The 14,837-nt window shown below is 40.3% G+C and overlaps 2 protein-coding genes across 3 annotated transcripts; both read left to right on the top strand.

Moving 5' to 3' along the window:
• Positions 1 to 1,479: 1,479 nt before the first annotated feature.
• On the top strand, positions 1,480 to 4,871 carry pex11g (peroxisomal biogenesis factor 11 gamma). The gene is made up of 5 exons (XM_061077720.1): positions 1,480 to 1,655; positions 2,411 to 2,608; positions 2,731 to 2,909; positions 3,331 to 3,399; positions 3,502 to 4,871. The coding sequence occupies exons 1-5, from the start codon at positions 1,593 to 1,595 to the stop codon at positions 3,692 to 3,694; spliced, it is 702 nt and encodes a 233-aa protein (XP_060933703.1). The 5' UTR covers positions 1,480 to 1,592; the 3' UTR covers positions 3,695 to 4,871.
• Positions 4,872 to 5,385: 514 nt separating this feature from the next.
• On the top strand, positions 5,386 to 13,619 carry si:ch73-40i7.5 (amyloid-beta A4 precursor protein-binding family A member 3). Of its 2 annotated transcripts, none has more exons than XM_061078373.1 (11): positions 5,386 to 5,654; positions 6,770 to 7,787; positions 7,928 to 7,958; positions 8,046 to 8,191; positions 8,492 to 8,578; positions 9,764 to 9,955; positions 10,784 to 10,963; positions 11,244 to 11,456; positions 12,053 to 12,172; positions 12,672 to 12,812; positions 12,911 to 13,619. In XM_061078373.1, the coding sequence occupies exons 2-11, from the start codon at positions 6,783 to 6,785 to the stop codon at positions 12,980 to 12,982; spliced, it is 2,187 nt and encodes a 728-aa protein (XP_060934356.1). In that variant the 5' UTR covers positions 5,386 to 5,654; positions 6,770 to 6,782; the 3' UTR covers positions 12,983 to 13,619. The 2 variants fall into 2 exon arrangements, with proteins under 2 accessions (XP_060934356.1, XP_060934355.1); XM_061078372.1 differs by having other exon boundaries at positions 7,925 to 7,958.
• The last annotated feature ends 1,218 nt before the right edge of the window (positions 13,620 to 14,837 follow it).

Here is a 14,837-nt window from a genome sequence, read left to right as displayed (position 1 = left end):
AACCCTTTTTGTTGATATAAAATGAAAAAAATGCTCAAAGAAGTTGTGTTTAGTGAAGTCAAATGTCAACTATGGACATGTGTTGAAGATGATGGAGCCGTATGAGGAACAAACACTAACATTTGGAAGGAAAAAAGTCAGGAAGTGGTCAGTCTGAATTACCAAAACAACAACTCTGAATCTGAAAAAAAATTGTCGACAATGCATAACAAGATTACACAAGAATATAACAAAACGATCAAATGTATGTTTCTCCAAATAACATAATAATAGTATACAGGCCCTTCATAGATACATGAAAATAAAGAACAGCCATCCTCTTTCTTTCAGACAGAGTTCAAACACTGTGAAACGTTCAATCCATGTCAGGCTCATTAATCACTGCACAGTAAATACATGAGACTTAACACCTCACCTGTGTCCCCATCAATGCCCCAGGTTATCCTTTCACACCCTCCCACAGGACACATTAGCCTAGATTACCTGACAAATTACACAGTTGGAAAGCTCTTGAGTCTCCTGATGTTATCTCTTCAAAGCATTTCAGGATCTCCACCTCGGTGCAGCAGCTGCTGGTTACACCCACGCTGCAAAGAAGAGGACGGGTGTATTGTGATCAGTCTCATTTGTCGGTCTGTTTATGTCTATTCACAGTGATAAATCTGTCTTTTTATCCAATAGGGATTAAATGACAAGATGGTTGTGGCTTAATCCGTCAAAGTTTAAGGTCCCAGCATTGGATCAAAGCTGTGGCCGAATGCAAACAATAAAAGAGCGCAACATAAATATATTATTTTCATCATTATGGTCTTGTTTTAGTCAAATAAATGTACGAATCAGACAAGTAGATTGAACCCTCATCTGCCCTATTGGACATTCAGTTTATTTGGGGATGTGCTTCTCTGCAAGAGCAGGTGGGATTATTAAATTTTCATGTTCTTTTTATTATAGTTAAATATGTTAATATTCATGAACCTTTAACATTGGAAATTAATAGCAATATAATATATTTGAATGTATTCTGTGTATAAAAAGGGACATTTTTGTTATTGTTATTATTAAATTGGGGCCTAGTTCCTAAGCTGTAAGTGTTGCGTGAGCTAGGTTTGAAAATAAATACAGAACTAATATGTGATGCAGCATGACTATAGAAAATATTTAATTAATCATATTTTATCATACCAGTAAATATTTATTTCATTTTCCATTTAACTGGACAAAAGTGAAAAAATAGATGTGTTGTAGTGTTTTATATAAACCACATCGTATAAAGGCCTAGCACACCACCTATAATATAACAACAATTCCTGCAAAGAAAACACTGGAGCAAATAACAATTCATTCATAGATAGAACCGATACTTATTGTAGTGTATCTGCAGAAATGACATTTCTCAAACTGAGGAGGGCAGCAGAACACCATCATTGTGCAGTCGCTCGGTGATCATCTACTCCGGTCTGATTCGGGGGGCTTCCTGTTTCAAAGTCCAGCGCAGAATCGGAACCACAATCCAACCTGTAGTTTGTGTGCAGCTGTAGTTCGTGTGCAGATGTTTGTGTGCAGATGTTGAGCAGCAGCCTCTCTCCTCAGACATGCAGCAGAGTGTGGAGGCGCTGGTCCGCCTGCTGGAGTCCTACAGGGGCAGAGACAGAGTTGTAAGTACCAGTGGAGTCATGGCTGAAAACCCAATCCCCTGTTGTCATCTACAGTGTGAGCTTCATTCGGGTTATACATAACTTTGAGTTATATTGCACCGTCAGTGTGAGTGTAGGTTCAGCAGGGGATCAGTGTTTACTATAGGTGAAAGGTCGAGTCAACATTTCCTCTACTTCTAATGTTCACAATCATAACAAAGCCATTATTTACTAAATACTTACAGATACTTGCATTGACACCTATTTGATTATATACCTAAACCTATATTTATACCCATTTAAAGCATATAGAGAGGGAATCTCATTTGATTGGTACGGAAATATGAATACTAGACATTATCATAGTAAAACTGGAATTCAAAATTTGTCTTATTTTTGATTGTTTACACTTTTACTTGCAGTACTTATAGACTGTATGTAAAACTATTCCTTGATCACATTTTTTTCTCAGATTATGAAATAAAATGTTGATGCTCATTAAGTTGAAAACACATAAATCGTAAAAATGTAATATGTTTAGATCTAAAAGGATTAATCATTGAATACAGTTAATTAGCTATTATTGTATGGATTAGCTGTGGTTCTCCTCTTGCTGGCTCATTATTTTCATTTTCAAGTAATCTGTGGAATATTTTCTTTTCTCGGCTTTCCAAACTTCCTAGAGCCCAAAATGTTGTAAAATATTCAGTTTGCTGTACAAAAAAAAGCATAAAATCCATCTGAGTAATACCATGAGCTTGATGATGTCTTTTCAGATCAGGACAGTCTGTTATGGCTCCCAGCTCGTTGGGGGAGTTCTCTCCCGAAAGGCGGAGACCGACGTCTCGTTCCAGCGACTCGGGAAAAGTCTGCTTCTGTTGTCTGCTCAGCTGAGTCAGTGCAGGACGGTGCTGAGGCTGTTCGATGATCTCTCCATGCTGGCCTACTCCCACAGCTATGGGCTCGGAGCTGAGGTGAGTCCCCTGCAGGGCATGAAAAACTTTTTAAAGATGAATCCAGCCAAATATACAACACAAATATACAGTTTTGCTATGTGTTGTCCGGCATCAACCTAATTTGCGTGTGTCTCTTAAAGGAGGAGGACTCAGGTGTGCGTTGGATTTCTGTGCTGAACAATGTGGCCGATCAGCTCTATTACCCCTGTGAACACATCGCGTGGGCCGGCAACGCTGAGCTGGTGAAAGTGAACTCTGACAAATGGTGGCTGTTCAGCACGGTGCTGTGGGGAACCTCGCTGCTGCTGGGAATACTCAAGTGAGTATTTAAAAAAATATTTATAGGTCTTAATGTTTTTAGTGTATGTACGTTTTATATTTTCGTATGAATGTTATATCATGTATTTCAACATGTTTTTTATACATTAATTTTAGTCATATATTTTGTCAAATGTCTAAACACACACACACACACACGTCATATACATGTCTATATATAATTATGTTATTTAAATCATATTTTCCTTCATATGAAATCAGCCCAAACACATTGGAAGTTTTTACACATTATTTACACATTATTATATATCACATTACGTTTCTTTGACTTTATCCCACGAACACCACGAGCAGCTTTTAGGCTTTGTAACTTTGGTTATTCACATTGTTTCTGGATTTTTATTGCTCAAATATGAATCATAAAAAGGTTTTAGTCTGAGTTTGATTCTTTGGGTTTTCAGGTCCACTCGACTTCTGCTGCTTCTGAAGAAGAAGCTGAACAGATGTGGGAGGGACGCAGCTGACAACAGGTGCAGTTTATTACAAATACTCACTTTGCAGTTAACATAATATAGGCCTCTTAACTCTGAGACTTTATACGACAATTAATCTGTTTATCTTTTTCCTTGTAGTCAAGCTCAGCTCCACAAGCAAATGCGAGGGGAGATTCTCTCCATCCTCAGCAAAATGGCTGACCTCAGCAACGCCGTTCACTGGATGCCGCCGGGCTTCCTCTGGGCTGGTCGGTTCCCCAGCTGGTTGGTGGGGCTGATGGGAACCTTCTCCTCTGTGATTGGTTTGATCCATACGAGCGCTGGCGACTGACCGGACATCGGCTTCACTTCACAGTGAGGAAAAGATGAGAGGCCGAGATCAGCACTGAGTGAATGACGTACAGAGACTGAAAGAATTTGTTTTGAGATCTATAACGTATGAAATCCAAATCATTTGGACGTATAACATCAGAGTCAAACAGAAAGCCACCTAAAAACATAAATAATTCCTCTGGATTGTTTTGGACTTTGTGACAGTTACAGGATCAATGTGATTAATCTGTCAATTTGTTTTGCTCTTATTTCCCAGCTAACCACTGCAGGATTGCAATCACACAAATGGGACATTTATTTTGAACATGATTCTTCACATGCAGAATAAAGTATTCAATTGTATTTTATTAAAGTGTACAACTTTTCCGAGATGAGGATTTAGAAGTCTTAACAACTCTGTGGTTAATGGGATGCAGCTTTTGAGGGAAATCATTCTTTCATTTATCACATATTGCCTCATGTTGTCACACACTGCTTTAAGGAAGTCTCATCTACCAAATACAACTACTTTGGCTGGAACTCCTTTGCCTGAGGAGCAGAGGACTCATTAAAGTATGTTTAACATTGGATTTAAACACAGATGAGACGCAACGTGACACTGAACCTTCACCTCCTCAGTCAATCAACTTAGAATGTGACTGCTGAAGAAGGGGATATTATGTCTGTGTTCTGATTTTGAGATAAATATAATGATGTGATAAAGGCTGATAAATTGTTGCCTCAAACACTCCATATATCTGTATATGGACTCGTTATGCCTTATTATGATTGTGATTACTCGGCTGTCAAGATCTTTCAGGTGGAAATAATGTTGCTGTGACTGTATTTCTTTGTATAAACAGAGCCAGGGTTTTGGTGTAAAGCTTGTGATTTCAGCAATACAACTCATTGTCCACAGGTTTTTAAATTGTATTATTGTATGAAATTATCAGAAGAAATATCTGATTTCCATCGAGGAATCAAAATGTGAGACTTTGGAATCAGGGTTCGTCTGCCTTTTACAACAATGATGATCTATTGTGTGGAAACTGTCTTTGTTGCTGCTCAAATGAAAGAGAATATAAGTGTAACTGAATAAAATGTAAAATAATTGTAGATCATGTTTGAAAATAATGAACATTTTTGATTAAACTCTTGTATTTTCTATAGTATAAAGACAGATTCTTTTGCATTTATGCATTTATATCCTGGATGTTTTTGTTTAAGTACAGCAACAGAATATACTTCTGTGCTGTTTTATGACACAATTTTATTCAGCAATTAAGGAAATATTATATAATTTGAGATTTTGGAGGATTGCTCTGGCCACTATGGATGTTTCCGTGGAAACAGACTGTTACTGAGTCACAGGTCAGATGAGAAACAGAAGCTGTTTGAAATCTAAATCCTCAGAGTTCGAGATGATGACGTGTTTATGAAGTGACGAATTTAATGATCAAGTGACGTGGTACTGTTGCCTTCAAGTGTTTCCCGGACACATCAACATCGAACAATGAACCACTTGAGCGCAAATATAAAACCTTTGAAGCACAAGTAAGATGAAAGCGTTTTTTTATCATTATGAATTCTAAACACAGCAGAGTTCGTGATAAACGCAACGTGTTGTGGGGAAAGTGCTGTGAAATCCTGTGTAGGCGAGGCGGACTGGAGCACTTGAACGCAGCACAGTTCCATTCCAGAACCAGTGAGTTTAACAACAACATCATCTTCATCCTCTTCCTCTTCTTCTTCAGGGAGACTGAGCTTCACACGGACAGCTGACCGAGCTCCTCCGGGGACGATGTGAGTTCAGCTCATTCCCCGGCGCTGCTGCTGCTGTCGGCGGCATGACGAAGAGGACCCAGCCGGAGGAGTTTGGGAAAAGGCTCGAAACTCAAACCACGTCGACTCGGGTGTCGTGGCGGCGTCAGGAGTCATCCTCCGGGCACAAAGGAACCGAGACGGCCCCTCGTCGCCAGGTCAGAGCCGCTCTCCTCCACTCGAACCCGGGGTTTTATTTGTCTTCCCGTGGTGGGAACGGGTTTCTCGTTAGCATGCCGCGGTGCTAATTAGCCAGCTAGCCTCCAGCTCCCTGGACTAGCTTCCCTCAGTTAGCCACGTCCTGTGCCTGTCCCCGTTAACTGTCGGTTTTCACATATTCTGCAATGATGCAGTTGTCTGTGCAAAGTGTTCAATGTTCCATCAATTTATTAATAATCACAAGTTGTGTCAAGTTTATATTTACTTGGTGCAATAATCATGACCTGCATTTGATCATTTTATAGCTTAGTTTGTCTTCAGGTCTGTAAGTATGTATTTTTGGTTTGTTAAGATCACTTATTCGTGTACTTCCTGTATTTTGGTCTGAAAGGCTTTAAAGTTCACTTTGACTTTGACTACATGTCTAATAAAGTTTGATCCTCTACTTTAACATGGAAAGGTACAAGCAACGTGTACATCCGTAAAAAAACATCTCTAATATTATCTGTTATGGGATTTTTCCTGTTGTAAACAAATTCATTTGTGTTAATTGGTATTTGTAAATATGCCACAAAACTGATAATTATTTGTTACTTGTTTTTTATTTCTATATATTTTAATATACTAACTTTCTTCACGTATTATCGTAACTTCATACTGAACTCCTATATTTGGCCAATTACCTGCAAAGTACTTTGAATTTCATTTGAAATTTGCAATGTAAACAGATATTGATTGATTATTCCTGAGGCACTTGATTCATATTTTGCATGTAATTGCAATATATGTATTAAGCATTTCTTTCTTAGGTGAGAGAGGCTTGAGTCCTCGGGTTTCATGGTGACACACATTGTACATGATGACCATGAACTTTGAGCTTCAGGTTGCTGCTTCTATCTTGATTGTCATTGTGCAACAGGGACAAAGAGGGTGAATGGTTGTAGTTCAGTGGTGGGTTTAGATAGAGGTATTTATATTGGGGGATTTGTGAGTGTAGCAGCTCTTATTTATCATTGATTTTTGATTAACCTCATGAACCTAATTCCTCATAAGTTTGCAGCATTGTGGTTTCACTAAGAAGTAAGTGTGTAATGCTGATTTCTCCCTCTGACAGACTTACTTACAGAATGGACACAGACGTCTGCCCTGCTGATCAGTCCAGCTCTGCACCCTCAGACACCCAGTGGTCTGACGCTGTCCCTGCTAATGAAGCCTCCGGGGTCGAGGTCATTAGACGGACTGTGGCAGCTCGGCCAGGCTCAGAGGTGGAGGATCTGGACTCCTTCAACATGATTGAGCCTCCTCCCTTAGACTGGAGGTCTGACTCCTCCAGTGAGGCGGGCTCCGCAGACGACCTGGAGGACCCAAGCTTCCCTCCTTCTGACAGCTTAGACAAGGCCAGTCCAGGAGTAGTAGTAGTACCTTCAGACATTAGTGACACAGTGGCTCAGATTGACATAAACCAGCAGGAACTGGTGCAAAACAATTCAGAACCAGAGCAGAATACTGAGGTGGAAGCGGAAGAAGAGGATGTAGCAGAGGAGGAAGAAGAGGTGAGGCAGGAAGACTTAAAGGGTGTTGGGGATGAGGAGGACGAGAAGGAGGTTACATTCAGGGACATTGAAAATATAGAAACCGAAGAGGAAGTTCCTAACAGAAAATCAGCTGACGAAGACCACAGCCGCATCCACTCCCTGCTCAGCCAGCTCCAGCTGATGGGGGAAGAGCCTCATCCCGATCACCGAACACCATCTCCCCATTACTGCTCCAGCACGTCTGAGCAAGAAGCCTGTGCTTCATCCCTAATAACAGATACCAGCACTGAAACCACTGGGTTGCTGTTCTCTGAAAGCCACCAGAGAGACGTGCTAGGGCTGCTGCAGTGCACAGAGATCGGTGCTAGACCACGTCCCACCTCTTTGCCCCACATAGGAGAGGTGGACGCAGTGGTGTCAGTCTCCTACAGTCAGGGGGATGCACAGAGGTTCTGGGGGCATTATAGGAATGGGCAACATCAGCGGCACAGGGAGGACTCCCTCTCCTCTCTGCCTGACGAAGAGTATCCTGAACCAGTGTGGATGAAGCTGGGTGAGGAGCCTCCGGATGAAGAAGCGGCTGCAGATAGTGAAAAGGTAGGTCAAGTTGAAAATAGTATAATAAGGTAAAAGGCCTGAAAAGAGACACGATATCCCAATAATGGTCTTTTAAATTTCATTTTATCAGCGAATGCATTGCTATAATTCTTTAATTTTCCTCTTTGCTGTCACAGCAGAGTGCTGAGGATCGTCCTGCATACAAAGATGGTAAATCACCTCACTATACTTCTTTCATCGACACTATAAAGAATAGAAGCAACGTCATTTTATAATCAATGCTGTTTTGTATCTTAGTGCCTGGTCCTTGTGATCCTGAAGACCTGTTGGATGGGGTGATCTTTGGGTCCAAGTATCTAGGCTCCACTCAGATCAAATCCGAGAAGAACCCGTCTACCAACGCTCGTATGACTCAGGCTCAGGAGGCTGTGGACCGAATAAAGGTGAAGTCCTGATGACAAAAACATCAGCTTATCATGGATGCTGCTTTGTAATGGAAGCAAGATACAACAGACGTGAACATTAAGCACAGCAGTTTCTGTGCCATATTGCTATAGTGTTTCTGTGAGGTAATGTTTCCCTAATATACCATATATGTATACATTTAAGATCTTTCTATTACCATAAGACCAATTTGCTGGGGTGTCTTCATATACTCATATCTAGGATCACAAAAACAAAACAGTTATTCTGAGATTGAGCTGATGCACCGCACTCTTTTGACTGGACTGTGTTTCTTTCAGGCTCCAGAGGGTGAGTCTCAGCCAATGACGGAAGTGGATCTGTTCATCTCCACTCAGCGAATCAAAGTGCTCACTGCTGACACACAGGTACGGTACTGTACATTGTCTCAATGTTATTACCCCGTAGTTCTTTAGCTATCTTCCTTTCCTCTAGTTTGATAACTTAGATCAGCATGTTATCATTTTTTAAAGCACTATTATACAATTGTACTCATTCAATCACAATATAAAAGTGTAGCATTATAAAGTATTATTATTATTATTAGCTACAATTGGTTGTGTCGAGGCCTTTTCTACCATTTATTATGGTTGATGATGATGGATCGGTGGAATCTCATTTGATGACAGGTCGTAAAGTGGATTAAATTGAGGTTTGATCATATTAGAATCTTAATTTTCAGGTTTTAAGGAAAATGTATTAGCATACTGTCTGTTTGCCTAAAAGAAATTGAAGGTTTTTGGACAATTTTTTTGACAGCTTAGGCATCTATAACTGCCGGTATGTGACCAGTGTTCTATCTCACTCTCTTATCATGAAAAATGATGAAAAATTCAGAGTTTGATTTCCTTTTTCAAAAACATACATTACTGTACTTAAGTTTTCTAAGGCAGCAGTACGCCTCTTCACTTTCACCTCCACACTGAGCTCTCGCAGCAGGAATCCTTAATATAGAACTGGATGGGGATTTAATATGAGAGCACTGCAGTAATGTTGCAGTTATAGTAGAGTCTATTTTTTCCTCAACTGTGTGGTTGAATTGTCAGGGGAGTAAAAGTGGGTCATTTTCTGTCAGCTCCCCCCTTAGTATGGGTGTGCCTCACTGCAACTCACTGAGTTTCTTAGTTTTAGTTATTGATTACAAATGATATTCTTACGATTTAAACCACAGTTGCATTTAAAGGAAGATATTATTTATTTATTATTATATATGCAAGAAGAAAACCTTTTGGCAATTAATTCATTCCAACTGTTGCTTTAAAAAACACTGCAACGAAAGTTTAAAATAATTTTATGTCTAGTTTTTCTCTTACACACTCTTACATTTCAATGTCCTGTGTTATAGCTGCTTGTTGTTTCTGCGTAGTGTCTCCTGTTACCTTGAGGAGTTTGAGAAATGTGTACAGTACTTATTTCAATTAAAAATAAGGTGGGGTAATGTTCTTTGTCATGAATTTTCTATTTTAAGTCACTGCAGGTGAAGTTGAAAACCAGACCTTCCTGTCATTTCTTCTTCTAAATGTTTTAACCCCATCATTACCTCTTTCTGTCAGGAAGCGATGATGGATCACGCTCTGCAGATGATCTCTTACATTGCTGACATTGGTAACATCGTGGTCCTCATGGCACGAAGGAAGCGTAAAGGACAGGATAGTGACTCCCCCTCCAACTCCACCTCTCCGTCATCCTCCTCGGGTTCTCAGAAGAAGTGCTTGATGATCTGTCATGTCTTCTCCTCTGAGGATGTGAGTCAGTCTTTTAAAAAGTGTTACAGTAGGACAACATTTCTTTTCTGAAGTTTTATTTGACTTATTTCATCAAAAGCTTCAACCCTGGACTGCCAACATCTGCTGTGGTGGTTAGACGATAAAAATAAGTGTTCCCTGCTCTGTTTCTATGATCTTCAAAGTGGCCACAACTTAATCTCTTCAGCACGAGCCTGGCGCATTTAGACAAACATCAAGCAAACAACTGGCTTCATTAAAGTTTGTCTTGCTCCTTGCAATTTTGTATCAGATCAAATGTGTTGTTTCCTGCTAGACGACAGTTTCAGCTTCAGCTTGGCCTGCTTTCCTTCCTCCAGACAGCCAGCAAGATCTCATGAATGTAAAAAAGGTCTGGCTGTCGTCCCAGTTTCCCACAGTTGGCAAGACTGAACGGGAGGAGTTTCTTTTAGAAATTTAATAAGCTACGGGCCACTAAAGGCCATGAAGCTCCTGCCTCCTCAGCTAGGTTTTCCCAGCTTAACTTATTTCATATGAAACCTTTTATTCAGAAATACATTTCATAGTGGGTGAGGCTAAATATATTAGCATATATAAAATATAACTATGTTGAAACAGTATAAAAAAAGGCATCACCTTTTATGGAAAAGAGGAACTTTTTTTTAGGGCGTTACATTTGTTCTATTTAGTGTTTTGCAAATGAGCTCATTCATTTTAATTTGTCAATATGAAAATAAGAGGTGAAATATATATTAAGCCTGCCAACCAGATCCAAAAGTCTTCTCACAGATGTTAATGCAACGACTGTGTTGAAACCCCTCTTCTCTCCTCTCGTGTTACTCCATCCAGGCTCAGACGATAGCTCAGGCTATTGGTCAGGCGTTCGGCGTGGCCTATCAGCAGTTCCTGCATACCAACGGCCTCAAAGCCAGCGACCTGAGGCCCGGCGAGTACAGCGACTACCTGGAGAGTCAGGAGCTCTACAACGGAGACCTGGCCCACTTCTCTGACTCTCAGAACCTCCGAGATGTAAGCAGCTCTATATCGGTTTCACATCATCAAAATAGTGCAGTCCTGCATTGTAGTGGTATCAGTTTCTCATTCATACACACCACATGTGTCATTTATAGCTAAAGGTGACCATTTAAACAAAGTACTGAAAATTTGAAAGTGTATTTTTAAGAAGACTCCTGTGAGATGTAGTTATTTTTCCTCAAGTTTGTTATGTAGGTTTTCTGTGAATGACTAAATAGATTGAACATAATTGTAAGGGAGTAATTGGTTAACTAGATTTCTGTGTGTGGTTCAGGTGGCCATCACCAAGGCTGCTGGAGAGCTCCTGGGGGTAGCAGTGGTGGAGTCAGGCTGGGGCTCAATCCTGCCCACTGTGGTGGTGGCCAACCTACTTCACGGAGGTGCAGCTGAGCGCTCTGGCGAGCTCAGCATCGGTGACCGCATCATGTCCGTTAACGGCACCAGCATGGTGGGTCTGCCTATCACCACCTGCCAGAACATCATCCGGGTAAGATGGGGAGATTCTTATCATTATAATGACAACAACAGTTTTAACAATGATGATAAAAGTTGTGGCGGCATGCTGGAATTTTTCAGTAGCTTCAGATACACTGCCTCAAGTGTTCATTTACATATACTTGCTCAGGTAATATCCTAAAGGCACACTAGATGGCACTGTGTTCCCACACATTGTGAGAATGTCTCGGTAATGATTTGATTCTGTTTTCCTGAGCTGAAAAGCAGAATTTTCTCCTTTTCCTGTTATTTCCTTGTAAACACAACATTTTTGCGCTTTTAACAGTGGGTCAAAGAAAACAAGACAGTTTGTTCTGCAAAGTAATGAGAAGCATTTTTAAAACAAAACAACAAAATGCCATCATGTATAACTCATGGAAATTACAGAATCAACAACAGTGCCAAAGTGCTAAAGGGGCTGTGATGTACTGAGAGTAAATCCAAGGGGATGTTTTTGTAGACAACTACCAACAATGAGGCTCAAAGTCACATAACACAGACAACATGATGAAAAGTAATGTTATCCCCTTGGAACAATCACACTTAACCTCTTGCTGTTTTTGTTCCTGACATTTTCTTCCATTTCAGGACCTGAAAAGCCAAAAGTACCTGAAGCTCAGCATCGTGCACTGCCCTCCGGTCACCAGTGCGATTATCAAGAGACCAGATCTCAAGTTTCAGCTCGGCTTCAGTGTGGAGGACGGCATTGTATGTCAATTTTCATATTTTTACTGTGTTGATATCAAGTCGGGTGTGGAAGCCCACTTTTGTGTTGTTTTAGGAAATCACGTGATTGGAGAATGGTTAAATTAAACAACCTCCCTGAGCATTGTTCCACAAGACTCTGATCATGACACTAAACCCAATTGAAATCCCAGATAACTGAAAAAACACATTTACACGCACATTTTTTATCTGTTTTGATGATAAACTGCTGTGCAGTCGGTTAGCATTGCCTCGGTAATACAAGGTAAATTGACTTCTATTTTTTAAGGTTATCTAAAGAATGTAATCAAATATTCACCAGATGCACCAAGGGAGCCTTCACCAGCTCCGCTTAGTATTTTATTTTAAATTTGATTGCTAAAGTTGACCTTGGGAACAATGACTTGATACTATAATCCTCATCATCTGTTCTTTTAACCCAGCTTTCAAACATGTTTCAATAAAATCTTGAATTTAAAATGTCTCTATTTCCTCGTTGCAGATCTGCAGTCTGATGCGGGGGGGTATAGCAGAGAGAGGAGGCATTCGTGTCGGGCACCGCATCATTGAAATAAATGGACAAAGTGTTGTCGCCACATTGCACGAAAAGATCATCCAGATCCTGACCAATGCAGTTGGAGAGGTGATTAAATGCTGGAATTTATTTGGAGGAATTGAAAAGTGATCATCACATATTCTCAAAGTTTGAATCATGATTTTTTTTTCTCTCTCTCTGGGCAGATTCACTTGAAGACGATGCCTGCCTCAACATATCGACTCTTAACGGGACAGGAGCAGCCAGTGTTTATTTGAGCATTTCTGCAAGGGGCGAAAATACTGCACAGTATTCAACCTATATGAACTTTTGCCAAACTCAGAAAATATTATGCAATTGACCGCACACCATATCATGAGCTGTTGTCACACCACTGAACACAACAAATTAGTCTAGCTATATATTTTAAATTTAAAGTCGATTAGACTTTCTGTAAGAACTTATTTTAAAGTGCGAATAGATGTTAGTTCTCATTTTTTATTTATCAGATATTTAACAATGCAGGAAAATAGCTGAGATGCAAAGATATTTTTTGAATTCACTAATTTACATGGTGGTGAAGAGTGTTGAGTGATCACGAGTCTTCCAACCTGGTGAGCCTGAGGCAAACATGCTTGATGGGTGGAATCTGAATTGAATCATCCGAGAGGGTCAGTGTATTTCATTGTTATGTGCTTCCAGTGTCATGTGTCAAGTGTCTGCAACAAGCTTCAGAGGAAGGTGCTGCGTGCGACGCTCTGTTTCTACTCATACGATGCTTTTTTCTGACTGTGCCTGACAGTTAGCAGACACCCTGCACAACTGAGGGTAACTGCCTTATGTGACAGAGAGATTCATATATTTTTAAGACATTGCTGTTTTGGGGATGTTCATTAAAACGATCTGTAATATGTCTTTTTGATTTTATTTATTGAGAAGCCAGTGCTTGATGAGTAAGTTTCAGTTTCTACATATTAAATGAAACATTTTGAAAATGGAAAAATTTTCTACAAGGATCTGCCGAGTCATGATCATATTCTAAATGGGACCATCCTGTAACCATATTGTATTTGAATGAAAATATTAAACTGCAGATGATTATAATTGCTACTACTTTAATAAGTGATCGGTATAATACGTAATAATGTGCTGTTTATAATAAGAATATCTCCTCTCACCCGAACCGGTGGAAGCCCACTGAGTCTGCTACAGGTTTTACTTCAAGTTGATGAGGGAGTTGTTGTTTTGTCTCTCTTCACAATCACCAAAGTGCTGCTCATTGTGGGAACTGTTGGGTTTCTTTATACATTTTAACGTGTCAACCTTAATGTCTTATATGTTGCTTAAAATGGATCTGAATTGAATAACTTAGATTTTTAATGCATTCATTTATTGGCCTTGGATTTTTCTGACGCACTTTGTAACCTTGTTTAGATAAGTCTTATTCCCAAAAAGTTATTATGATTAAAAATGTATTTTATAACCACATAAACATTGCAAGAATACAGTTATTATTATCCAAGTGACAAGAGGGCGTGCACACAGCGGATGCAATGCAAGCCCTTGGCCAATCAGCTGTCCTCGTTTACCAAAACACAGAAGACAAACCAATCAGAATCGACACCGGCTTCCTCTACCCCTCCGCCCCTGGAGTGCCTCGTAGCCAATCAGCGAGCGGAGTGGGCGGGACTTGCCTCAGCTTTCACCTGCTATCACGACCGGAGCGAGTCAATGACGAGTGACCGGGTGTTGATGTGTCTCTGAGCGGAGGAGGAGGTTTAATCAGCTCTAAAACACGAAGGTAATGATTCACCTCAGTCCGACGAGCCTCTGGAGCTCAGTGGGTTTATTCATCTTATTTAATTCACCTGTTTATAGCCAGAAACAGCCCCGGGTCTGCAACATGCTAGAGACAGGAAGCCGTGGACCAATGTGTCGCTAACGCTTTGATGTTAGCTTGTTAGTCCCCCCCACTCCCCCCCCCCCCTTCGTGGTTCGGTTATTTAAAATGCGACACTTGTGCAATTTGTGGTAATGAAGGGAAGCAGCGATGGTTGGTGTATTGGTTTTATTTATTTTGTAATATTTACTTTACGTTTTGTTTTGAACACGTCGTTTCTATGGTTAAATAAT

The sequence above is a fragment of the Limanda limanda genome, chromosome 9 (assembly GCF_963576545.1).
Source record: "Limanda limanda chromosome 9, fLimLim1.1, whole genome shotgun sequence".
Taxonomy (NCBI): domain Eukaryota; kingdom Metazoa; phylum Chordata; class Actinopteri; order Pleuronectiformes; family Pleuronectidae; genus Limanda; species Limanda limanda.
This window is presented reverse-complemented; position numbering and strand designations above follow the sequence as displayed.

Coding starts and splice junctions, on each gene's coding strand:
- pex11g (XM_061077720.1), top strand. CDS start 1,593: ATGCAGCAGAGTGTGGAGGCGCTGGTCCGCCTGCTGGAGTCCTACAGG. Junction 2,910..3,330: donor CTGCTGCTGGGAATACTCAA/GTGAGTATTTAA, acceptor TTGGGTTTTCAG/GTCCACTCGACTTCTGCTGC. Junction 3,400..3,501: donor AGGGACGCAGCTGACAACAG/GTGCAGTTTATT, acceptor TTTTCCTTGTAG/TCAAGCTCAGCTCCACAAGC.
- si:ch73-40i7.5 (XM_061078372.1), top strand. CDS start 6,783: ATGGACACAGACGTCTGCCCTGCTGATCAGTCCAGCTCTGCACCCTCA. Junction 8,192..8,491: donor AGGCTGTGGACCGAATAAAG/GTGAAGTCCTGA, acceptor TGTTTCTTTCAG/GCTCCAGAGGGTGAGTCTCA. Junction 11,457..12,052: donor CCTGCCAGAACATCATCCGG/GTAAGATGGGGA, acceptor CTTCCATTTCAG/GACCTGAAAAGCCAAAAGTA.